The sequence below is a fragment of the Lissotriton vulgaris genome, chromosome 8, assembly GCF_964263255.1.
Source record: "Lissotriton vulgaris chromosome 8, aLisVul1.2, whole genome shotgun sequence".
NCBI lineage: Eukaryota > Metazoa > Chordata > Amphibia > Caudata > Salamandridae > Lissotriton > Lissotriton vulgaris.
Window position 1 is genome coordinate 565953214 of NC_141696.1, and position 27596 is coordinate 565980809.

The following is a 27596-nucleotide window of genomic DNA, read 5'->3' on the forward strand; positions in this document are numbered from 1 at the left end:
AATCTTTAAATATGTACAGAGTATCTAGCCTCTTATCTTTGTTCCCTACTTAAACCTTATATTGCTTTTCAATCTCTGCGCTATGCTTTCCAGTTTCTTTTGACCCCCTTCCCTCTATTTTTCTCGATGCACATCTTCTTGCAGGCCTTGATCCTGGATTATGAAGTCCCAATTCCTGCCCCCATCCCACCCCCGCTGTTATTCTTTTCCATCTTTTTTGGCCCTTCCAAAAATCTAATCTTCTTCATGGGGTTTGTCCAGGCTATGTTCAGACTTCACATAGCAAAGCTAATTTCTATATATCATTTTCAGTTTCGTATGTTAAGTCTGTTTGCTACTTGTCTCACTACTTTTTGTACATGCCTTAGGTATAGGTCCTATAGAAATAAGATAAATAACTATAATGCACAAAAACGAACTTCTACTACTGAAGCGTTATTTATAAATATTTTGTTTTGCAATGAACTCAGCTAAGGGGAAAGGCAAAAAGGGGTTGAACGCTCTGGTCTCTATGGCTTTTACGCAGCCAAGAGTTTTGATTGTAAATATTAGGGATGTATGACGTTACAACGCAGGCTTTTACCACGCATGCCTTTACAACGCGGTTTTTACAACGCATGCCTTTACAACGCATAGTGCTTTGGGGCGCTGGATAGTGAATAGTTTAATTTACTATTCCAACTCCAGTCCCCGTGGATAGTAGGGAAGGTGTTGGATAGTAAATTAAACCTATTCCCTATCCTAGAGGGCCCCCCAGCGCAATGCGTTGTAATGGTTTGCGTTGTAAAAGTTGCGTCGTAAAGGCACTGCGTGGTAAAAGTTGCGTTGTAAAGGATGTTTCCCGAATATTAGTAATTTCTCTTCTGCTGTTAGATTTGAAGTGCACGGAAACTAAGGCCAACCATACGTTAGCATTTTACTGTGGTGTCACTGGCATCAGAACAATAATTCTGGATCATCAGTCAGCGCCAGCAGCAACAATTTTCAAGCAGTTGTTGACATAAGAACACCTGATAACCGTTCCAACTGGATTACATTTTCCTGCATATTTTGATTGTTTATGCTTTCAGGAATCAGTACATCTAACATTTTTGGGCTATCCGTTTGGGCAAAGGTGTAATCAATTCTAGGGGTAAGTTTAATGTCTAGTATGGGTTTCTCTGTCCACCCTCAAGCTTTGTTTGTGGTTTTACATTCTCCAACCTTGCCTTAGCCACTGCTTCCTGTTGCCTAGCCAGTCAAAGGCTGGACACAAAAGTGTTTCATGTTTATAGCACTGGGGTGCTGCCCAACGGCAGAGGAGGTCTCAGATTTCCGGGAACCCTCTCTGAAGAGAACTTTGAGATTACGTTAGGTGTCATGTTATACATGATCATACCCTCTAAGAAGAGTTAAGCTGATTGTCTCTCAGCTCTTTCGTGGGAACCCCTTGAGTCATGTTGCTTTACCTCGAGCACCTTTGCCTTCTCTGCATGGTCTTCAAGCCATTTCATAAGGGATGTCAACAATGTAACTGTGTTCTATAGATCTCGATCCTCGCTTCCAAGTGCTTCACTGTCTCTTCTCCCCATCTACCAACGTTCTCAGAACCGTGTGCAGCAGACTGACTTTTATGGAGGTGTCATTCTTGCACTTTGAATCACCCATAAGTAGGCCTGATTGGGAGCGTTCGTCAGTGCTGTAATGTTGCCATTTTGCTGTTTGCTTTTATTTTGGTGTTCGCCACTGAAGGTGCATTGTGATCAATTATATTAGTATGCATAGGTTTGCGTGCTCTCTCTTCACCCATGCTGGTGGTCCGGCCCTGGGTACAGTGCTCTATGCAATACCCTTCTCATTGGTATGGAGGAAGCTGATTGCCTCAACATTATCTAGGCCTCTCCATGTCGTCCTCTCGGTTGCCTTACCAGAGTCTCACCAGCCTCAGCACTATTCAGCAGAGTAACAGCATTTCCCGTTTTGAATACTCAAATGAGCCTCAGCAAAACACTATCAGTCAGCAATCTTGCAAGGCCACTATGCTTACAGAATATCTTGCATTGGCTGGAGTGTTTGTAGGGGGTGCCCTGACGGTCAACAAAGCTGGTAATAAATGTGTGTTATGACTAAAGCATTGATTGCATCTTTCAATTCACCCAGCCTAAGATATTCTCTCTCATGAGTGGGAAAGTTGTTCCACTGCTTCAAGCCTATGGCTCACAGATGGCTTAATATGGACATTGCCCTTTTGGTCAGTATAATAAAGTTATATAGGATCAGGACTTGGCAAGTGTGATCAATTAGATACGCTGTAAAGACCTCCTAAGGGCACAGCGGTTCTCATAACGGGGAAATTGTGTTTTAGCCTTAAAAATATGTTTTTGCACATCCAGAGTTTACTAGGATGGACAAAAACGATTAAAAATTAAGTTAATCCATCAAAAAGCCTACGGTGGAAATTGAACATTTGTACTTATTCTTTCTTAGTCTTGGTTCTTTCTTTCAAAATGCAGAGATTCCTCGCAACTCTGCAACTGGTTTTCTTTGAAAGCTGCATACCTCAAGATATCATCTTGCAACACTTATACGCCACATAATTGTTAAATAAAAAGTTAATAAGTTTCGTACATACACTAGCTGTTGACCCAAACCTAAAGATAATCCAAAGTACTTCTGAGAGTCACATTGAGTCACAAATGTTGTGAGAGACTAAGACTCGGGTTACATGACTACCTAATGGCATGTGGCTTTCAAATAATTTGTGGGGGGAAACAAAAACTTGGTGCCACACTACATTGTGTTTGATTGATTCAGATGCTCCGTCCATCACCACCCCCTTTTGTACCGCTTTTGGCCGCCATAAGTGTGGCAGGGTATGCTCAGACGTGAGTCCCTTGCTCACTTTGCCACTGGATTCAAGAAAGCCGGGCTGAAGACGGCTGGAATGCCAGAAACCGGTTCTCGGAAGCTTGTTTCCGGTCCAGGGAAGACATGGCTTTGCAGTTTGGGCTGGACTGTTCCCATGAGGCACAGGGTCAGACTGATTTGCATATAGCCATGTCTGAACTGGGGTGGCAGAGTGTGCTAAAGAACGGTGATGGATCAAACTCAGATCTTTTGACTGGGTGTGAGTGTTTGATTGATTCAGATGCTCCGTCCATCACCACCCCCTTTTGTACCGCTTTTGGCCACCATAAGTGTGGCAGGGTATGCTCAGACGTGAGTCCCTTGCTCACTTTGCCACTGGATTCAAGCAAGCCGGGCTGAAGACGGCTGGAATGCCAGAAACCGGTCCTCGGAAGCTTGTTTCCGGTCCAGGGAAGACATGGCTTTGTAGTTTGAGCTGGACTGTTCCCATGAGGCACAGGGTCAGACTGATTTGCATATAGCCATGTCTGAACTGGGGTGGCAGAGTGGGCTAAAGAACGGTGATGGATCAAACCCAGATCTTTTGACTGGGTGTGAGTGTTTGATTGATTCAGATGCTCCGTCCATCACCACCCCCTTTTGTAACACTACATTGTCAGGCTCGTTTGTATTTTAGGTAGTGGGTGGTAATCCACCATCATATTCTTTTTTTTTTTTTTAGGAAACAAAGATCTACACAAATGCAGAGTTTGATTTCCCACTTGAGAGCAGTGTCAAAGGCCCAGACTGAGAGCAATACACTTGGTGGAAATAGTCCATCAGCAGTGGAGCCCCCGCCATGGGTCACAATAATGACACAAGGTATCAAAGCGCATTTGGGAATCTTTATCCATAGCGAGATAGAAGCTCTCAGAAAACACCAAGAGAAGCTTACATTGCTGGTTGACTCATGGGGGAGCAAAATCGACACCCTCTCTAATACTTTGGTTAACTCTAATATTTCTGAACAGGCCTCTATACAACAGAGTAATCGAGTGACCACATCCCCCCATACTGCCCACAGAGAATCTAACACTGTAATGGTGCCCTTCTCTCTAGTTAACCACCCTACAGCTTTGGGGATGCCTCAACCTGGGGCATCAAAGAAGGAGGTGGATGTCCAAGGCCTATTGACAATGCTAACAACATCGGGCTCGCAAGTGGAATGTAATTCTTCCAGCAAAAGTAGAAGAGATTATGAGAACAATGATGGCCCTAATAGACTTATACCCAAATGAAATTTGCAATGCATTGGCCTACCTCCGGACTCCACCCCTTATACTGTTATTTTCACTGGAGTCCCTGAGCTGGAAATAGTTAGAGGGGAGTTATATCCGGAATAAAAAAATAAAGTTATCTTTTCGTTAAATAAAAAGAGACCACTGCCCCTTTTAATTCAGAGTGAAATTATTTTTGCTAGGCGGGTCAGTTGGTTGGGATAGAGGAAGAAAGACATACAGGGGGACTGTGTAGTGATTAACTTTAGGGATACTAGGGCGGTTCAATTTTAGCATTTACGACCATGAAATGTCTAAGTTTAACAGTGAGCGCGCATCTGTGCTCCTCTTACCACCGGTTCTGCCCCTCTCGCTGAGGCTCCTGCTGAGGCTCCTCCCGCTCGCTAAGGCTCAAGCACCCTCCCCCCCCCGCCTCCGCCCCTCCATGTTAAGCAGCAAAGGAAATGCCACTCTGTCTTCAAGGCGCTGTTGGGCTCCCAGTCAGGGCTGCGGCCGCACAGAGGCACGGGAAGGCGAGCCCCAGCCTCCTTTCTGACCCCTCCCCTTTCTTCTTTCCTTCACCCTGTCCCTCCACCACACATTATTGTGTATCTTCTGGTCTCCCCTGTTTCTCCCTCCTTTCTTACGCTATTTCACTCCTCTCGTATCATGCCTTTTTCTGACCTCCGAAACCTCTTTCCACGATCTATCAGCTTAGGCCTGACCCCACCCCAATTCCTTTGCCCCGCGTTCCTCTTGTTTCCATATTTGTTTTCTTACCCCCAACTTTTCCTTCCTTAAATGCTTCTCCCTCAGACCTCTCCCTCCTTACTTTCTTCAAACCCCTCCACCCCGTGCATTCGCCTCCACTCCCCGGCGACGGTGCACCACTATCTCACAGGTGCCTCCCCCTTCTCTCACCTTCACACTTCACCTTTGTCCTCTTGCCTCGGCCCCCCACCCCACAAGCACTCTGCTCCTCGAGGTAGCCTGGGGGGGGTGCGGGGGGGGCTGTTGTGTCCTTGTGTAATGTAACTGGTGCTTCATGTAAAGCCTCCAAGACCTTCGGTGCAAGTTTGAGTTACATAAAACTGAAAAAACAGCCACAGGGCTGCAGCTGTGGGCATCACCAAAGCACCCGTCCTCCCTGCAATCAGAATTCACTGGTGTGTGAAATCCGCGCTTCAGAGAACCTTCAAGAGGTGTCAGCTGTGAAAAGGGGTCACAGAGGGAGGGGCATAGGAGTCAATGCAGCGCCAATTTACACCTGAGGTTAATTTATAAGGGAGAGTCAGACCTGTGTCCCACCCCTACTTACTAACACGGTGAATGCCACATTGTGCTATATCGATGCATGTAAATAACGTAAAGTGTTGCATGCAGCACCTCGAACCCGAAGCATGCCCATGCACATTGTGCCACCCACACTTCTGCCAGGTCAGTGCCCAGCCCTCCTCTCTGTGGTGTCAGATCTCACTCGTGTATGAGGGTGTCCAGCAGAACTGTGTCAGATTCCCCCAGCTGAGTGTGGAGCACACACAAGACAATGACTCGGACACATGGTCCCCGAGAGGTGAAGCAAACTCTCCCATATTGTGCGTGGAGCTCTCTCAGCACATATTAATAAGATCAGCAATGTGCTTTCTTATAGCGCTTCATACCTTGTTATTATGGTGAGCCAGTGAAGGGAACAAATCCCATCCTTGACCGAGAAGTGTTAAGGGCCAATCGGGCTGCTGCAATCTGGGCTATTTGAAGCTGATTAATGCAGGAGGCATTAATGATGAGGTATAGAGAATTGCAGTAATCCAATTCCGAGGTCACCTGAGTGATGATGACAGATTAGTGCAGTTCCATGTGAGGGTGGCTCTGTGTAGGTGGCTGTGTGTGTGAGGGTGGCTCTGTGTAGGTGGCTCTGTGTATGCGGGTGGCTCTATATGAATGACTCTGTGGGTGGCTCTGTGTGTGTGTTTGTGGCTCTGTCAGTGTGTGGCTCTGTGTGTGTGTGGCTCTGTGTGTGTGTTTGTGCTCTGTGTGTGTGTGCAAATGCAATAGGTCTCTCATTTGTGAGAGATTAAGCTATTGGCATTGTAAATGACAATGTCATTTATTTATCTGTTTTCAAAACCAACACATAAATACAAAATGTGTCATTTACAATGCCAATAGCTCTAACTTTTACAAAGGCGAAACCGTTGCATTGTAAATGCTTGTTAGAGTTTGCTTTCGGTATGACTGATAATTACCAAGGCCAAGATTTTATGCTGCAGATGAAAACTAATCATCGGGAGATGTTTTTAAAGTTGGCAGCCTTCTTTTACAAAACATGAAAATAACAATAAGGCCGACCCTAAACCGAAACATCAATGGTTCAATAACGCATGCAGGAAAGCCAAAACCGCACTGGTTCAAAGAGTTAAGAATAAGGATGCTCTAGGTAACAGAGCAGCCAGGTCTCACTACAAATATACCTTGGCTGAAGCTAAAGCAGCCTGGGAGAATGAGAAATGGGAAGCAATTAGGAAAGCTTTGGACACTAGAGACATCCGATGCTTTTGGAATCTATTGAAGACTGGTCACTCCGAAGGCAACTTGGCTATCGCTCCAAACCTAGCAGAAGAAGTTTGAAGATCGTATTTTAAAATGTTATACTATAGGTCTCTGAACGATAGTGTAGCACAAGAGTTAGTGGATGTTTTCCATATTCCCTTAAATATGGTACCTCCTCCTTGTACACTGTTGGAAGTTACCTTGGCATTGGGCAAGTTACTTCCTAATAAGGCACCGGGTCTGGACAGAATCCCCGGTGACCTGTTTAGAACAGAACAGAACAGAACAGGCTGTCTGGGCTCCTTATTTGCAGTTCTTATTTAACACTATTATTCAAAGTATGGAATTCCCAGTGACCTGGGCTGGCGCGGAGATCATTCCAATTTTTAAAAAAGGCTCCCCATTAGACCCGGCAAACTATCCGCCTATCAGTCTCATTGATGTTACCCAAAAGATATTTGCCTGCGTCCTCTTGGGGCGACTGCAATCATGGATGGACAAGTCAAATATCCTAACCCACTTACAAGCAGGATTTAGGTCTAAAATTTCGACCATAGACCAAATCTTTAGATTGCAACTAATTTACTGGAAGACAGTAACCTTGGAAGAGGGTAGTCTTTATTTGACTTTTGTGGACCTTAAGTCCGCCTTTGATTTGGTCCATCGTGAGCAGTTATGGGGACTCCTGTATGATCTAGGGGTGCCGGTTTACCTTTGCCAACTTTTAAAGCGCCTCCACGAAGGCACCTATGCAAGGGTAAGGTTTGTCAAGAATGGAGAACTGACTGCGCCTTTTTCTGTGGAGAAAGGGGTGAGGCAGGGATGTGTGTTAGCGCCAACCCTCTTCTCTTTCTTCCAGAACGGCTTAATTGATACACTCTTGGCCGTGAAGGATATAGACTCACCAAGATTAGCAAGCAGGAAAATACCAGCTTTAATGTTTGCTGACGACACACTGCTCCTGTCTAAATCATCTATGGGGATGCAGCATGTATTGGATGAGTTTAGCTCATTCTGCAGAAAAAGGAATTTGGTGATAAATATTAAAAAAAACAAATACATAGTTTTCCAAGCCAAAACTATCAACTGCCCACATCCCCAAATGGATGGTAGGCCACTAGAGAAAGTGCCTATTTTTTATATTTGGGTATTACATTGAATGATAAAATGGACTGGAGGACACAAATAATGAAGGCCAATTTGAAATTAACGCAGTCAATGGGAGGCATCCTTAAAGTGCATAAAACTGCTCCCGAAAAGTGATTGGCCCCCCGGCAGAAATCTACAAAACTCAAGCAAGGGGAGCATCCCTCTATGGTGCCGAACTCTGGGGTCACTGCCCATCCCACTCCTTACTGGTGACTGAGAATACATTCATCAGGCAACTGTTGGGTCTCCCAAAAAGCACGCCCTTAACCCCGCTTAGGATGGACCTGGTTATTAGGCCCATATCAGACTTGATTGCCTTGGTCCTCTCCTTTTCTGGCGTCGTATTTGGAGTACGCCAGAGTTCATTAATTATAGGGCGGAACTGAGGGATGTTATGTGTAAACTGGGGGCTTCCAATTTACCTTGGCTGTCCTATGTTAGGAGCAAGTGTTTTTCGTTGGGTTGTGGTAACTTGTGGTCAAATCCGGAGAAGACCTGCTCCAGTACTTCCAAAAAAAACCTAGCTTTAACCTTGAAGGAATTCAAACTTGCCCAAATAATCCAAAGTACATCCTCAGGCTCCTTGACATCCAGGTTTCTGGGTGTCAAGCAGCAGTATAAACTAGAAAAGACCCTGGACAGTATCCAACCATTCATGGCACAAAAACTGTTCCTACAATTCAGGCATGGTACACTTTCGCTAGGTGCATTTACGAATAAATGTAAGGGTACAGCCAAAATAGATTGTCCTGGCTGTTCCGTCTCAGAAGAAACAGAACTCCAAGTAATGTTTTTTTGTCCTGCATACCATAGGTCTAGATCAAAGTGGATTCTTCAATTGTGTAGAAATTTAGGGCTTAGAAACCATATCAAGGTCTTTAGGCTACTGAAATACGAAACATTGCCATTATTTGTAGTCGCAACCTCGAAATTTCTTCTTGCAATGTGGTGTACTCATAGAGGAATCCTAAAGGAGAAAGAGATGGGCAATAGTTAATGCTAAAAAATCTGCAAGCCTATCTCCCCACTGCCCTTTGCTGCTATATAGTATTGTTCAGCGATTGTGATGATGACAATTATGTTTACCTTGTTTGTTGCATAGGGACGTAACATTTTTAACGTTATTCCTTTTAATTAATTTTTTTAACAAGTAGTCTAATCAATTTTATATGTGTATTGATACTGTCTTTTAATACCTTTAGAACTTCTTAAATATGAGACCTGTCGCTTTATTGACAATCTGCTCGTCACTAATTTGGGGGTTGGGTAGCTATCCACAGATTGTTAAAACTGTGACATAGATGTAATTTACTTTTGTCTAGAAATGAATGGCTGTTTTGAACATTTTACCTCTAATCGTCTTTTTAGTACAACATTCTGTCCTATTTTAATAAATGTAAAATGTATTGTGCTTTTATGGCTGATTAGCCGAAATAAAGTATTTTTTGACTGGACTTGAAATCCAGCCTACAAAAAAGTGCAGAACCTGCGACTAAACCAATAAAAATAAGTTTTGCTTCGGCAAAACCCCCCACACAGAAAGGGTTACAACACAGTCACTTCCTGAGCACGGCAATGTTAGAAAAGTCTGCTATTTTTACACGCACACTCAAGAGAGGCATGTAGAGGGAGGAAGAAAGTCTGACTCTTTAGCAGACCGAGGTCTCAAAATGTTTACAGATTGTTAAAAGAACATCAATTTGCACCAAAGGTAAGAAATGTGTTTAATTTTTCTTCTGTACGCCTGTACTTTTTATTATGACAAATGATGTATTAATGAAGGCCATTTAAAATACCGAATTGGGGTACATGTTAGAATACCAAACACCACTTTTTAAACAATGCTTTACCATGATGTGTAAATGCTTTTTTAATAAGAAACAGACACAAATGGCTTTTTAAACTCGCTGACAGGTCCGAATATAAATAACAACTTCCTACTTAATTAATAGGTTCGGCGCAATATTCAGGCTTTGAATTATAATACAAAGCACAGAGCTTGACAAAAAATAGCTGTATTTTAATTAAGTCTATCATTACAGGTCATTTGAACAAATGTACAAACATGGGATGTCTCTGAAAATCGTTTATCAAACGCGTTCTACTTCACTGGAGACTTGAAAGTGAAACTACTCTTCTTTATAGAACGAACACAGAGATTCAGTACTTGCACCAGCATTACTATGCAGGAAACATCGTAATAGCTGATAAATACTTGAAAACTGGTGTGGATTCTCACGAAAGAGTGGGATCTAGGCACATGCCATCATCTTGCATAGAGTCATGCTTTCTTTCCCCATCCTCAAAGCCTTCAGGGGTACCCAACCAAGGCGCATAACTTCCATAGTTTCTTTGCACAAGCCTCTTTGCCTGAACCCAACGCCTGCAGATTGTTGCAGGATACAGAGAAATGTGCAACTCAGCATGTTTCCAGTTTTTCTTGATAAGGAGAACAATTTTCCACGTGAGGAAATAAATCCCTTCCAATATACCATCGCAAATTGTGGGTATAATCCATACCCTTACCTGCACTAACTCCCTCACTTCCGCCTGTGTTTTTTCAGTACGAGTACATTCTGCATGAGTGGCAAATGCACTGTGAATGTTTGTGAATACCCAAAAAGTTATGACTTTGTGGGTGTTTATTACTTTTTAAGTGGGCAGTCCTGCACCCCACAATGGCAAAACCCATTCTCCTACACCCATCACAACTTAGGTGATCCGTGGATCCATAAACAAACACAGATTCTGATGCCGTGACTAAAGAGCTAGCATTTGCAGGCGTGGCTTACAGTTTCAGCTTCAAGTGTGCACTGTTGCTTGAGGAAAAAACAACAGGAGACTTGCAGTGGCAGCCTTTAAACAATAAATTTGATTTTAGGACAAAACTAAATATTCAAGTGAAACTACCAAAAGTAAAAAAGATTGAATGTGTCCAGCGTGCGATCCAGGGCATTCCGCCACTTGAATTACACAATGTGGATTATATGACAAATTTATAAAACGTTGTTTCGCATCCTTAAGCGAACGTAGTAGCAGGCACAAGCATTAGGTTATATTCATGTCTGAACATTTACTGGTTAGTGTCCTGATGTGCAACTTCAAGCAGCAGCTCTAACCTTAGGGACAGAAACGGAAACTGTCCATTTTATTGCTCTTATTACTGCTTTCAATGTAGGCACATTTAAGCTTTTCATGTCTCTACATATGATTTTGAGACTTAAAGGATAGTGCATGCTTTGCTGGGTACAAAATTGTAAGCCCTTATTTTGACTACTAAATCTGAATTTTGAAGGTTATTTCTTGAAGGGTATGGAGCAAGTCTCTGATCTTCCCAAAAGAGAAAACTCTGCTTGATAAGGTAGGATTCAGCAGTCCAAGTAGATAATGCAAAAGAAACAATTGATGGACGGAATATGCTGGACAATGCAAACATTCACCCCAGTCACAAGGATCTGGGTTTTATCAATCATTCTTTTGCTCACCACACCACCCTAGTTTGGACCCAGTCATATGCAAATCAGTCTTGACCCTGTACCTTGTGGGAACAGTCCAGCCCGAACTGCCAAGCCAGGTCCTCCCTGGACCGAAAAAAAGCATCCTGTCACCGGTTTCAGGGCATCACCCTTCATCAGCCCCGCTAAATTGAATCCAGTGGTGTAGTGAGCACGCGACCCACGTCTGGGCATACCCTTCCTGCTTAGGGCCACATACGCAAAAGAAACAATTGATGGACGGAATGCTGGACAATGCAAATATTCAACCCCAGTCACAAGGATCTGGGTTTATTCCATCATTCTTTTGCTCACCACATCACCCCAGTTTGGGCCCAGCCATATGCAAATCAGTCTTGACCCTGTTCCTTATGGGAACAGTCCATCCCCAACTGCCAAGCCAGGTCCTCCCTGGACCGGAAACAAGCATCTTGGGACCAGTTTCAGGCTATCACCCTTCATCAGCCAGGCTAGCTTGAATCCAGTGGTCAGAAACAAGCATCCTATGACCAGTTTCAGGGCATCACCCTTCATCAGCCAGGCTAACTTGAATCCAGTGGTGTAGTGAGCACAGGATCCATGTCTGGGCATACCCTTCCCATTTAGGGCGACAGATGCAAAAGAAACAATTGATGGACGGAATGCTGGACAATGCAAACATTCACCCCCAGTCACAAGGATCTGAGTTTAATCCATCATTCTTTTGCTCACCACACTACCCCAGTTTGGACCCAGCCATATGCAAATCAGTCTTGATCCTGTTCCTTACGGGAACAGTCTAGCACGAACTGCCAAGCCAGGTCCTTCCTGTACTGGGGTGAATGTATGACAATATTCTGCATTCTGTCCATCAATTGTTCTTTTTGCATTTGTCAAGCCGAGTGGGACGGGTATGCCCAGACGTGTGTCAAGTGCTCTCCATTCCATTGGAGTCAAGCTATCTTGGCTGATGAGGGCTGAAAGCCAGAAACCGTTCCTAGGATGCTCGTCTCTAGTCCAGGGAGGACCTGGCCTGGCAGTTCCGGCTGGACTGTTCCCATTGGGGGCAGGGTCAAGACTGATTTGCATATGGCTGGGTCCAAACTGGATTGGCATGGTGAGCAAAAAAACGATGGATTTAGGCCCAGATCTCTGTACTGGGGTGAATGTATGAAATTGTTCTCCATTCTGTCCATCAATTGTTCTTTTTGCATTTGTCCAAGTAGATAAAACATAGGTGTGCACAACTAGTGAGTGATCATGTGCCTTGTGATGGGCATGCCAACTGCTCTGATGGGTGGAGCTGGAGAGTTGTGGGGATTATTGGGTGCCTAATGATGCAGCCTCACGTTGTTGGTGATGCACAGTGCCTAGGAAATCCTGGGACACCTAATCCTTACTAGGAGTACTGAATGCACCTCTGTCAACTTCTATTACACAACTCGTTCTAAGGTTGTTCAATGTATGAAACAAACCCCATGCAATCTCTAGCCTGCATCGATGAAATACTTGAAAACAAATAGGGGAATGTCCCTGTTGTTGATGATGATGACCTAATTAGAGGTCTGCAGAAGGAATTGGTGCTCTACGGAAAATAATGCTAAAAATATTATTAATTGAGAATTGTGTACTTCACTGGGAATTTGAGGCATCTCCAGAGTATTCTTAATTTAAAAAACCTTCGCCTAACCGTGTGGTCCCCTTAAGGGGTACGTTTCAGTTAAGTAAAAAAATACTTTATTCTTTCTCTCCAGTAAGAAGAGTAGGTTAGGAGGGTTTAATAAGACTGAGCAAGAATCTGAAACACTGGAGTGCTTGACAAACAACACCGTGCTGACTGTGTTCAGTGATGGAAGGGGAACTTTGAAATATTTGCAAAGGGAAAACCATAAAAAGAAATTCTATCTGAGGCCGCGATCCCTCAAGATGAGGGTATGCCCAAAAGGGAGAGCATCATTTATTTCACTGTAGGATTCACGAACTACAAAATGTTGGATGAACTAAAATAATCAATTCTCAAGAACCAATGAGGGTTCTGGTTTGGAATCAATTTTCAAGCTGCAAACTGGTTCAGTATTTCCCTGCCCTGATATCTACCCATTTTGTTGAACTGGGTTTTTGGTGATTTTCTCAGAAACCTCTGAAACAAACAGAAAATCCAACGGAGCTAAAACAGACCAGGCATTATCTTCTGGTCGGTGTTTAGCTTAAACCCATCCAATGGTTTATGGAGTACAAGAGGGCAAAAATAACTAAGTAAATTTGAACTTGACATGCAGGTTCTGGGAAATTCCCATAACAATAATACGGCAGAGTGAAAAATCTGCTATGCTGGCATAATCTTGCGTAGTTTTGTGAATTACACTATTACGCAACATCCCATAATTATGGTCCATTCATGGCAAAAATGTAGCACTTTGGAGCAGAAATAATGCAAGCGACTTCTTGTGGCGCTAGTTTTTTTTGCGCTTTGTTAGCATGAAATGCGTCCGTGTGCACAAATTGGACACATTACTAGAGAAAATATATCACCAAATGGCAGTTTTGGATTTCGGCTAATTATGAACAATTTCCTGAAATTTCACCTAATTACGCCAATGCAAATTATAAAAATTTCACACACCACTGAGCATTACCATGCACCACTCGCAAAGAACGTTCCAAGATTACACTTATATGCAAGTATATTGGTTGTATATAGATTCGCCAAGCAGGATAAAAGTTATCAAAAAACACTTTTCATAGGAAATAACCATGCAAATAGATCTAGAGAGTCGCCATCACAATCTGTAATAAATAATATTAGGTTTTCCTCTAATGTCTAAGTATTTGTAACAACCTAATCTTCACATATTATTCATGGTGTCACTGAACTTGTTTTGCACTTTTTTTCTACTGATTTCTTCATTGTATTTGTTCCTATAACAAGCATGTGTCTATTTTGTAAGATAAAAGCACAATTAATGAAAGAAAACATATCTGTTGTAACCTCTACATACATAATACTTCTTGCTTATGGAATAAACTAAGGACTACCAACATTACAATCGTCCCTTCAACTTCAGTTAACATAGTGTGTTCTGCATATTTGTTTTTTATAGGGCCTCTATTCAGTCGAGTGGGTTATTTCCTGTATGGTGGGTAGGATGTTTTTGCTGCACTGCAGAACTGCATCACGTTGACCACAAAAACACTTCATTACAGCCCGAGCACCATTCAAGAATTAGTCAGTTTGCAAATGAGGTACTGTAACTTGTTCATATTTTTAATAACCAATTAACTATCTCCTATTTATCTGTGGCTTTCTCAAAAGGTAGTCAACTTGATGACAAAAGGCGATGGCGACAATCAACGACAATCAAAGTCAACGCGCGGTGCAGTTTTTCAGCCAACCAGAAGAATACCGTGTAGCTGCACTCATTTTCTACAGCACTGTATTCATCATTGGATTATGTGTCAATCTCACCGCACTATGGGTCTTCAGCTGCACCACTAAAAGGAGAACCACCATAACGGTCTACATGATGAACGTTGCGTTACTTGACTTGATATTCATTATGTTTATTCCCTTTCGATTGGCATACTACGGTAATCAATACTGGCCCTTCGGAGATATGCTCTGTCGGATACTTGGCGCACTCACTGTTTGCTACCCAAACATTGCCCTCTGGTTACTTGCTTTCATCAGTGCGGATCGGTACATGGCCATAGTGCAGCCTAAGCACGCCAAAGAACTCAGGGACATAGGCAAAGCCGTGGTCGCTTGTGCAGGAATATGGATAATGGCCCTGGCCTCCACTACGCCTCTGCTTTTTGCACATGACGATCCAGATAAGGCCTCCAACTTCACCACCTGTTTGAAAATCTTTGACATTGTGCATTTAAAAAAGGACAACCTCTTAAACTTTGTCCGCCTGATCTTATTTTTCTTGATCCCACTACTAATGATGATTGGATGCTACTTGGTCATCATTCGGAGCCTGGTGCATGGAAAGACTTCGAAATTGAAGCCTAAAGTGAAGCAGAAGTCCATCAGGATCATTCTCACCCTCATCGTGCAAGTTCTGGTCTGCTTTGTGCCCTTTCACGTGTGTTTTGCTTTTCTGATGCTGGAGAGTGATGCGAACCAATACAGCCCTTGGGGAGCCTTTACTACTTTCCTGATGAATCTGAGCACCTGCCTGGATGTTATTCTATACTACATAGTGTCTAAACAATTTCAGGCACGAGTCATTAGTGTTATCCTGTATCGGAACTATCTGCGGAGTGTGCGCAGGAAAAGTTTTAGAACAGGCAGCGTGCGCTCACTTAGTAATCTGAACAGTGAAATGATATAAATTTCATCGCCATTGATCAGAAAAAAATATTTTTAACATTTGATTAGGTCTTGTCTTAGTTTAATAAAAAAAAGTTACACAACCTCCAACAGTTCAATATTCTCTTTAAGTTTGTTCTGCCTCTGCAAACAATGACACTTGCTTCTAGGGCTAGGACTTACTCAATTGATGTACATGTGCCAACGCATAACTTTTATCAACTCTAGCAACCAATCACTTGTCTGCACTGAAATTGTAAATCTACTTAATTAAAGCAGATCAGACATCTAAGACAGGATTGCGCTAAATTAAAAATGCTTGCCCTACCAGACCTGAAAATCTGTCATAAATTGCCTGCAGTATTTTTATCACAGCACAACCCCTTTATCCTCAACAGTAATATATAATAATTCATGTCATAAAATACCTGCCTACAGGATTTAACACAGTGCAATAATAACCTCTTCTATGCCATATTCTTGTTTTACAATAAATAAATCATGTCTGCTGCCTTAGTCATATCTTTGTAGAATAAACAGATCAGCCCTATGGTCTCAGACACAGCATTTCCTAATATACCAATCTGGCCTACAGCATTTACCATTGGCTTATCCCCAAAGCATACTCAAACCTTCTGCATTCATCGTCAGCATTACTAAAAGGCAAACATCCACATGCAGTAATAACATTGATTAACAAAATTACAGTTGGCAGCACAATATAAAACATCTCCTAAGAGGGTGTAATAAAGAGTGTCACAGTGACAATGTTATACCGTACCAGGATTGACAGATTGGAAGACCAAAACCAAGTGTTTCGAGGGCATGCACTTGAGTCACCTCTGCTATTTGATGTTTATTTGTGGTCAACACAGCACAGAGCAACGGAATCCAATATTATCAGTGCCGGGACAAGACTTCAGGCAAAAAGCTTTATATGTTATAGGTCATTTAGAGTGCCCATTTTGTACTCTATAAAGTTATGTTTACTGAATCCATGGCTACTGTTGATTAAGGAGCAGTCAGGTATTTTCTTCCACCGGAATCTGATGAGAATGAGGAAGATATATTCAGATAAAAGACAATGTACTTTTCTTTAGTCCGTCGCCCTAGTTTCACTCGTTTGGAGCAGACCCTACCTGAAGGTAGAACCAGATCACTTGGTGCCTCTGAAGTGAGCAGAGGCTGTGAGGCATTTCACCTGCCTGAGTATGATCTATTCTCAGGTTTCGGTGATATCCTGCATTATGACTATTGTTGTTAGCTAGGTTTTAGACCCTTTTGTGAGGAGAAAGTACACAGCAATCTAAAATGGAACTATCCAATAAAACCAGATGAATCCCAGAGTCTTCAGGGGTAGTTTGTTTCGAACAGGCAACATTCCAGCTTGAAATTGACATCTTACACGGATAATGCAGATGAGGAGGAGATACCAAACTGCAACTATGCCTTGCTGCAACATCACTATTATGTAGACTGGTCACCGTATCAACATGGGGATAAATATGCTCAAGACCATTACCTCACTAACATCTGCAACTTAATGTTCCACTCAGGTTCCTATCCATCAGTCTGGAAAAAGGCCATTATTAAACCCTTACTAAAAAAAATCCAATCTCGATCCCTCAGAATCAAAAAACTACCGACCCATCGCATGCCTCCCCTTTCCATCGAAAATCTTCGAAAAAATCATGAGCACCCAGTTATCCCAATTCATTGAACTCAATAACTTTCTAGATGACACCAATTTGGGTTTAGGAAGGGCCACAGGACCGAGACAGCCCTCATTAAGGCATCTGACGAGATCAGGATGATCCTTGACCAAGGCGGCGCGGCAGTCCTGATATTACTGGACTTGTCTGCGGCCTTTGACACAGTCGATCACGCCACCTTGATCGACCGTGTATCTTCCATCAGCATTCATCACAAGGCCAGATCCCTCCTAACCTCCTTCCTTTCTGACTGCACCCAGTCAGTCAAACTCGGTGACTTCTATTCCCCCGTGTTCACCCTTCCCTTTGGGGTGCCCCAAGGATCCTCCCTAAGTCTGACCTTATTTAACATCTGTGTCGGACTTAGCCCGGGTCATCAAAACCCACGGGATGAGACTAACCTCGTAAGCGGACGACACCCAACTGGCTCTGGCAGTACATAACGAAGGAAGAGCAGTTGCTGCCAGCTTCCAGGAGGGAATGTTAGCCATCAGCTCCTGGATGGCAAGTAACTTCTTGAAATTAACCTCAGAGAAAACGGAAGCCATGATCTTTGGCATCCTCGCCCCTAGCTGGTCCCCTACTTGGTGGCTTACCGACCTGGGATCTCCGCCAGGACCTGTCACAAAGGTTAGGAACTTAGGTGTAATATTCGACAACAAACTCTTGTTTATACACCATGCGAACGCAGTCATCTCATCATCCTTTTACACCCTCAAAATGATAAGGAAACTTCTGCCATTCCTTCCACCCAGTGCCGGTAAGACCCTCATGTGCACACTAGTTATGTCCAAGGTGGATTATTGCAACGGACTCCTCCTGAATGCTCAGGAGAAAGTCCTCAACAAACTGCAACTAGTTCAAAACTCAGCAGCCAGAATTCTTTCTGGCACCCCCAAATTCAAATCAATCTTCCCAGTCATTCGCTAACTCCACTGGCTACCTGTCAAAAGCCGCACTAAATTCAAGGCACTGTGCATAGCATATAAAGCCATTAACAACACTGGCCCAGAGTTCCTAAAAAGAGTACTTTGCCCTTACACTCCCAAGAGATCCTTGCGCTCTTCCTCCGCTCACCTACTCTTTATCCCTCACACAAAGAAATCTTCCTGGGGAGATAGACGATTCACAGTGTCCACAGCCAGAATGTGGAATACCCTCCTTCTCAACCTTAAAACTTGCCCCTCTCTCCTGACATTCAGGAAACAATTGAAAACCTGGCTCTTCAACCAGTAGTCACCCATCGCAGCGACTCTTCCTCTACCTACAGCGCGGAGACACTCCAGGGTATTTGCACGCTATACATTGCACAAATAAATAAATACATTGGAGATAAAAATGGTTAGACAACCATACAGAGTTCAATATTTTTCTCAAAATGTGGGAAAAATCCCTTGAAAGAGATTTGTAAGAAGTGAATCTCTTGTAAAGGCAAGCTCTTGGAGTGGTACATTCTTTCCTCCAAATTGAAAAACACAAGAATAATATTAGTCAAGGACTTTATGATTAAGGGGACTGAACGTGTAGTTTGCTTTTAGGTAATGCAAAATCTAGCATGTTTTTAAACCACAAGAAAGGCTATTTGCGTTAAGCAGACTCAAAAGCTGAAGAAATGGTATCCTTCAAATACGGGGTTTGTACACAAGACCTGTCTCTCGATGACCAGTTCATAATGGATATATGATTAATTTCACATCAGTGTATAAGAATAAGCTTTAAAAAAAATTGGGAGTTAGGCTTTCTTGGTAGGGCTCTAAGAACAGTTCACCGATCTGATGACTGTTTCCATCCTTCAAATCAGATTCAACATTTCTAAAAGGTACCTCCTATACAGTAAAACAAGTGTTTGATCTTCTATTTACAATGGGGGGGGGGGGGGGGTTGTAAACTCGTAAAACCTTACATCTGCTATTGCAGTCGATGTCACAGAATTAATTTCAATATTCTCCTTAAGTCCATTATGGCTAAAAAATTGATATCTACTGCCTTTCACAGGAATAAAAAAGCATATGGTCATATTAGTATGCCTAAAGTAATTACAGAAAATCATTACATGGATCAATAAAACACAAAATGCAAATAATGTGCAAAGCTTGTTACACATTTAAAATTAAATAAAACTACAGAAAATCAATATGATATTCACTTGAACACATCGATCAATGCAACCAATCAGAGGTCCATCTTTAGTTCTATTTTTCTGAGTGTGTTTATAGTTTGACAACATCATAACAGGTACAAAGATTTTTAAATAATTACACAAAAAAACTCCTATCTCCAGTGCTTATAACCATCTAAAAGTAGTAGGGGGTTTTAAATACCTAACCTAAAACTTGGCATAACGTTTCCAGAAAAGTATAAAGTGCATTTGGTTCTCCAGTGAATCCATGGTACAGCAACAGAATCAGAATACGTAAGCAAAATTGGTTGGAAATATCCAGCCTTTGCCCAGAACCAAAAGTCCAAACTGAACTTTAGACAGGAGTTGCCTGGCAAGGGCACCTTATAAACATGTATGCCTGAGGATGAGTTGCAATATTCAGAGGTAGGTGCGCTGTCACTTTTTTAGGATCAGCTTTTTCCACTTAATGAGCACTGAGGTCGGTCTAGGAAACTATGAACTAGTTTTAAATGGATTTCCCAGGATTAGAAAAATAACATAAGCAAACAAGATTTAAAAGAATTTGCTGGCAAAACTTCAAATTGTAGAACACAACTTCCTAAACCAGAATATTGTTCTTGTCAAGCACCCTACTACCTGAATAGTGTTCTAGTGCTGAGAGCTCTGAATCCTAGAGGAACCGAGGATATCAAATGACACGAGAGTCATTTTATTTCCGGGACCCCTATTCAACTAAACTTTTCAAACATTTGAAAAAAGAAAAACAATATTTATGAAACAAGTCTTTCACATACTAATCATAGAGGCTGCCAGGGTGAATTTTACACCCTCAATCTAGCATAACACATATGCTGAACAGTAACATGGGTATCCACTAATTATACTAGCTACCGAAGGGTATATGGACCAAACAACGTCACAAAGGAAATCCTTATGCGAGAAACTAATCAAATAAATGTTTACAATACTAAAAAAACATGTATTGTATAGTCAACTAAATTATTACGAAGAAAAGGTATAGATATAGCAAGGCACAAAAAGTCAAAGGTCTTTAGTAAATTTTATTGCAATTAAAAGCAGCATTAAATATGAATTTAAAAGTGGTCAAGGTGCAAAGTAAAGACACAGTGTTCGTGAAAGTCAGATGAGCGGCGTTTAGCGTAGCACATGAAAACAGAAAAGTGAAGAAAAGAAACCAATCAATAAATATTGTGAATGAGTATAATGAGTCCAAAGTTTTTATGTGATGTCTTTGCACAATAAGTTTCCATTTTCTTGCTGTAAGTGCCAACAGCGTTTCGACCTTCCACAAATTAACAGGTCATCATCAGGATAAAATAAGCACGACGGACATGTTTGCTGGCAAAAGCGGCAAAAAGGGCAAACTGTTTTAGCAGGGAAATGAAATATAAATAAATTGCTAATGGTATCAAAAAGCCATATCTGGGGTACCCGAGTCAAGTCCAGGAGAACTGTTGAAAAAAATGAAGGAAAAATAAATTGACGCTGATAAAAGGAGAGTAAAAACCGTGACAGTGCAGAACCTGTGATGAAGGACAATAAAACACACTTACGGGCCTGCATGCCTGTCCCTATAGAGATGAAAAAATGAGGGCTGGAAAAATAGTCACAAAAGGCACTAGGTAAAGGTAATAATGTGAATGTGAGGAAATCTCATCAGTATACTCACAATTAATGAATGTAGAAAGGCAACCTTAAGAAATCTTGCATGTGAAGTGTTGCGATACATACACATCTCTAACAATAAGTGTTAACTGTCTCAGTTCTAGACAGAACACAGGTAACTCACCCTCACCCCAGATTACTATTTTAAAAAAAAACAAAAGGGCTGATCACTGATAGGACCACTGTGAAAACAGCACAGAAATGTCAATCAAATATTAGCCTAACTTGAAAAACTATCACATACCTCCTCTGCCTTGTATAACCAAGACTGCACATAAACCAGCCACAACAAAGAGAAAATCACTTTGCTTTTATGACTGGTGGAGAGCCACTAAACTGCATCATAATCTGTCCCCAGACTTTGGTACCACAAATGTGGCACCTGTGCAGTTTGAGATACGAAATGAATATAGATATTAATTCAAACAGCTACAACACATTGGCAATGGCCACAGTTCTATCTTGGCAAGCTGATGTTAAGGTTATTTTGTATTGCAAGCATATGATGCAAAAATATAACAACAAAAAATGCCATTGCTTACATGTGGTAGCCATATGCTTGCAGAAAACAAATAAATCTCAAGAACAATTAACCATTATCTATTATTATTATTATGAACTTACCCCACGGGATTTCCCGGCGCATGGCAGAATAGGGGGGATGCATAAAACTAACTAAGTTAGAAGAGCCAGGTCTTTAAGCCACTACGAAAAGCAGAGAGAGACACACAGTTTCTCAATGAAACTCAACGGGAGTTCCAAAGTTGAGAACCTAAATAGGCAAAAGAACAGCCTTCCACATGGGACAGGCGAAATATCAGTACAATAAACCGGGTCTGTTCTAGCTAGCAGGCTTAAAACCCTTTGGAGGTCCATTGCACATTGCAGGAAAATGGCATTCTTACAGACATAAAAAAAAAGTACCACTGGGTTTGCATTATTGCAAACTCACGACATAGTTTAAACACACGTGGATGACTGAACAAAATATTAAAAAAGATGAAGTATGTAAGAAAAAAAAAAGGACTGGCTAAGTAAAGTACAGGCCTATAGTTGTGATACTTAAGTGCACTCCTTTGTTAGCGGATGTGCACATGAGATCAGGACAAAACATCACTCACAGTGCAAGAGAGCCAGTCGCTAACGCGGACTGACTCAGAGCCCCATGCTGTCTGCTGTGGTGGACAGAAAAAAAGGCGAAAGACAACTGAATAGATCAATGGATGAAGAGGGCTATGTATGGATATATTATGTAATTTTCTTTTTTTTGGTTCAATTAAGAAGGACTTGTGAGACATTGAAAGGTGTTTCTACACCAGACCTTAAAATCCCCAGGATCATTAAGTTATACTGAGTTGCAATGGACGGGAAAACACAGAAGACATTAAAACATGTCACTCTGTCTCAATCCAAAAGAAGTGTTTAAACTTCAGTCTGAGTAAATTGGTATTTAATTCCTCAATTAAGAGCCCTATAATGTTTTACATGCGATGTTTCCCCTTGTTAGAGTGAGAATGTTACAGAAAGGACAGCATAGATCAGGAATACTCAAAGTACAGCCGGGGGTAGGGGGAGGGGGAAGGATGCAAGCGACCTTCCTCACCTTTATAAGCAGCCCCCTAGTGAATAGAATCACTGGGCTGCTAGTTACTTGACAGAGCACAAACATTCAGAAATCTGTTAAACAGGAAAACATTGATTTATACGTTAATTAGAATAACAGTAAATAAGCAGAGGTGTCCTGCACATCTTGTACTGAACTTGTAAAAATATGAAAAACTCTTCTTCAAAATTAAAAAAGTATATTTGATTAACATGCCGACGCATTTTACCCCCTTACATCAGACTATGAGCTTGATTACGAAGCTGTCGGTCAGACTGCTGATAGCAACCGAGGCCATACCGCTACCACCACCCCTAGGATCCTGGATCAAGATGGTGTGGCGGTCGGTACAGCAGCAGGCAATGGCAGCAGTGCCGAGGCAGGCACAGCCATCGGAATTACGATATGAATTTCCAATAACCTGTTCATGATGCAGACCCCACCATGAAAAGGCTGTCGGAAAGGAAACGAAGGGGCCCCAAACAGTGCCCCTGGGGTCAGAGACCCCCCAAAAATTTGCTTGGGGACATGTAGTGCCCCCTTTCCTTAGCACTGTCGTGTGTACACTGTGTGCCTTATAAGAATACAGAAGCTGTTATCTCCGTGCACTCGCTCGATCAAGAATAGTTTTTTGATGATGAGTTGAGGATGGCGCTATCCTTGTCACACTGTGCCTAGCAGTGCCTTACGTAATTGGAGAATATGTGATATACAAATCACTTAGGACGTGCTTATTTAACGTGAAACCGGGGGGTTTCTTCACTCTTTTAAATATAGCTTAGTTGTTTAGCTTCAATAAAGTCAATCATATGTCTCTTGAGAATATCATATGTTTTATTTTAGTTCATTTTCAAATATTTTCACTGTCCACACTGTTTTTGGAAAATTAATTTCACTGGTAAATCATTTCAAAGCATTACTTCATGCCCAATGCATTTCGGGTTAAAAGGGTAACCCTTCGTCAGGGGCCTGTAACAATGAAAACATACAGGACCTTAGCAGTCAGCAAAACAAACCATAGACAACTCATAATGACATTATGCATTGTACGGGTACTATGTTACTTGCACATATGTTGCCTAGGGTAATCAGCATTCGAAGTTACATAAGCGAAAAGCACTATTTCACTAATGCGAAGGCATAATACACATGAACATAAGAAAATGTTGCCAGCATCAACGTAAATGGATTGTATGAAATGTGATTGCATCATGACGGGTATATTAGCGGGAACTGTAATCATGCAACGAAAAATAAACAGTGAACAAACTGCTTACTGAAAGAATGACGCGTGGGGTTCTCGGCATCTCAAGAGTGCAAGGAAAGTAAAAGACTAAACAATCTACTTACTGAGAGAGTAACGCGCCTAGTGCTCGGCGTGGAATACACTGCACCGGTCTGGGTAGAGGGGAACCTATCCACGGGGATAATGTAGCTATGTGGGATGGTCACGTGGTCTTCGGGATATGCAAAATATACAAGATCGAAAAAAGTGGTCGATCTGCCATATCGTCTAGTGTGCGCACACAATAAAACCAACCAGTGAGTGGGAGTTGTGGTTATGGATAAAAAACGAAAAACTTTCATGTGAAGGGGAACGGTAGTCAAACCTGAGAAATCAGATAGCGCGTCGTAATAGGTTAACGTGATAGGTCACGTGATGTGAACCAGGAAATCGTGATGTGAACCAGGAAATAAACAAACGACTGTGTGAAATGCATGGACTATCTTTACATGTAGCGCGATCGTGATGGGAAAGTACGAATAGACAAATGTGAAACGTGAATAGAGTGCGATGAGCATAGTGGGTCAGCAATAAGAAAAGAGAATTATGAGAATAGATAGCACGAAATATATGAGGCCGCTGGTGCTGGGATATCGAACACAAGTATGAATAAATGCACTCATGAATACACATATAAATAAACAAATATAAACAAATAAACAGGTGGTTTTCTTGATTGTAAACATGGTGGTCATGAATGTCAACCAAAATTATAAGCATACAGTTTGATAAGGTAGTTTAGATTTGAATAAGTCAATGATGTGGAGGATGGGAAGGACCTCAGAGTTCCAAGTTGTGCCTAAATCTCATAGAAAACATGAAAATTCTATTCTGTTATTAATCCCAGTTGGCTGTAGGGAAATGAGTTTTTTGATCCAGAAGAATTCTGCTTGTAGACGCTGTTTCACAGGGTCCATGTCACAGCGCTGTGGTAATATCTCCAGTATGGTAAACTTAAATTGCGCTATTTGATGATTATTTTCAAGCCAATGGATGGCTACAGCTGATTTAGTATTCTTCGTGCAAATGTTGCTTTTGTGCTCAGACAATGTCATAATCGGAAACAAATTCATGCATCCCACAAAAGGCTATCAAATAAATTTACAATATAGTGGCACTTGTGATTCCAAAAACGTAATCTATGCTATCAAATGCCCTTGCGGCAAAATATACGTAGGCCAGACAGAAAGGAAGATAAAAGTAAGAATGTCTGAGCACAAAAGCAACATCCGCACGAAGAATACTAAATCAGCTGTAGCCATCCATTGGCTTGAAAATAATCATCAAATAGCGCAATTTAACTTTACCATACTGGAGATATTACCAGAGCGCTGTGACATGGACCCTGTGAAACAGCGTCTACAAGCAGAATTCTTCTGGATCAAAAAACTCAATACCCTACAACCAACTGGGATTAATGACAGAATAGAATTTTCATGTTTTCTATGAGATTTAGGCACAACTTGGATCTCTAAGGTCCTTCCCATCCTCCACATCATTGACTTTTTAAAATGTAAACTACCTTATCAGACTGTATGCTTATAATTTAGGTTGACCTTCATGACCACCATGTTTACAATCAAGAAAACCACCTGTTTATTTGTATATATTTGTTTATTTATATGTGTATTCATGAGTGCATTTATTCATACTTGTGTTCTATATCCCAGCACCAGCTGCCTCATATATTTCGTGCTATCTATTCTCATAATCCTCTTTTCTTATTGCTGACCCACTATGCTCATCGCACTCTATTCACGTTTCACATTTGTCTATTCGTACTTTCCTATCACGATCGCGCTACATGTAAAGATAGTCCATGCATTTCACACAGTCGTTTGTTTATTTCCTGGTTCACATCACGTGACCTATCACGTTAACCTATCACAACGCGCTTTCTGATTTCTCAGGTTTGACTACCGTTCCCCTTCAAATGAAAGTTTTTTGTTTTTTATCCATCACCACAACTCCCACTCACTGGTTGATTTTATTGTATGCACACACTAGACGATATGGCAGATCGACCATTTTTTCGATCTCGTATATTTTGCATATCCCGAAGACCACGTGACCATCCCACATAGCTACATTATCCCCGCGGATAGGTTCCCCTCTACCCAGACCGGTGCAGTGTATTCCACGCCGAGCACTAGGTGCGTTACTCTCTCAGTAAGTAGATTGTTTAGTCTTTTACTTTCCTTGCACTCTTGAGATGCCGAGAACCCCACGCGTCATCTTTCAGTAAGCAGTTTGTTCACTGTTTATTTTTTGTTGCATGATTACAGTTCCCGCTATTATACCCGTCATGATGCAATCGCATTTCATACAATCCATTTACGTTGATGCTGGCAAAATTTTCTTATGTTCATGTGTATTATGCTTTCGCATTAGTGAAATAGTGCTTTTCGCTTATGTAACTTCGAATGCTGATTACCCTAGGCAACATATGTGCAAGTAACATAGTACCCGTACAATGCATAATGTCATTATGAGTTGTCTATGGTTTGTTTTGCTGACTGCTAAGGTCCTGTATGTTTTCATTGTTACAGGCCCCTGACGAAGGGTTACCCTTTTAACCCGAAATGCATTGGGCATGAAGTAATGCTTTGAAATGATTTACCAGTGAAATTAATTTTCAAAAAACAGTGTGGACAATGAAAATATTTGAAAATGAACTACAATAAAACATATGATATTCTCAAGAGACATATGATTGACTTTATTGAAGCTAAACAACTAAGCTATATTTAAAAGAGTGAAGAAACCCCCGGTTTCATGTTAAATGAGCGCGTCCTTAGTGATTTGTATATCACATATTCTCCAAATACACTGTGTGCCTTGCCATGAACGATATGGTGCATGGCACACTGTATAACATACAAAAGGCGCTGCACGTCAGCGGCATCTGCTGCTACCTTTTTCTAGGGCTGCAGCATGCCCTGCCGCGGTACAGCTGAGTTCGGACCATCGGTCCATTCGTAATACAGCGGTTGGACTGCCGTATGCTTGTTGGTGGTGCCCCAACCGCCATCGTAATCAGGCCCTATATCACTGCATTGAGAGGCATTTATTACAAGTGATAATTTTCAAACATGAACTTAGAAACATTCATGCCATCCCTGGCCTGACAATAATGCCATTAGTCAACCAAGAAGCAAGTAAATTGTCAGGCGCACCCTATGTAGGGCCTAGGTTGTTGTTATAATTGGAACAACATTACATGTCATTAAATCAAACACAAGAGAAAGTTTTGTACAGCACACATCCTCAACCTATTTATTTCAAGGTGATCTCACATGTGCTAATGTAGAAAAAGGAGGCAAAGTGAAATACAATAGTTGCAGAGGAACACACATTTTGGTCAAGTTGAGAAGAAGGAACGGAGCACAGGGTTTCTGGTTTACATTGTACAATTCACCCACTAGATTTTCATGAACAGTTAACGCTTTATTTATTTGTTGGTGCATGCGATTAGAGTGTGGGTGGCAGACAGAAGCTACGTGAAGGCCATTTGTTGTCCAGACCATGCACATGTTTCGCTTTCACCTCGGCCCACCTTAAACCATCCAGACTCTCACCCTGCTGGCATAATGCAGCA

The 27596-nt window shown here is 41.8% G+C and overlaps 2 protein-coding genes across 2 annotated transcripts in view; one reads left to right on the forward strand and one right to left on the reverse strand.

The window, feature by feature from the left end:
* Positions 1-27596, reverse strand: part of UBAC2 (UBA domain containing 2) — an 873507-nt gene that overhangs the window by 720006 nt on the left and 125905 nt on the right. The window lies entirely within an intron of this gene.
* On the forward strand, positions 9383-17191 carry GPR18 (G protein-coupled receptor 18). The gene is made up of 2 exons (XM_086933334.1): positions 9383-9513; positions 14589-17191. Exon 2 carries the CDS (start codon positions 14614-14616, stop codon positions 15610-15612), a length of 999 nt encoding a protein of 332 aa, XP_086789460.1. The 5' UTR covers positions 9383-9513; positions 14589-14613; the 3' UTR covers positions 15613-17191.

Bases quoted from the DNA above. Each gene is read 5' to 3' on its own strand.
- GPR18 (XM_086933334.1), top strand. From the start codon at position 14,614: ATGGCGACAATCAACGACAATCAAAGTCAACGCGCGGTGCAGTTTTTC.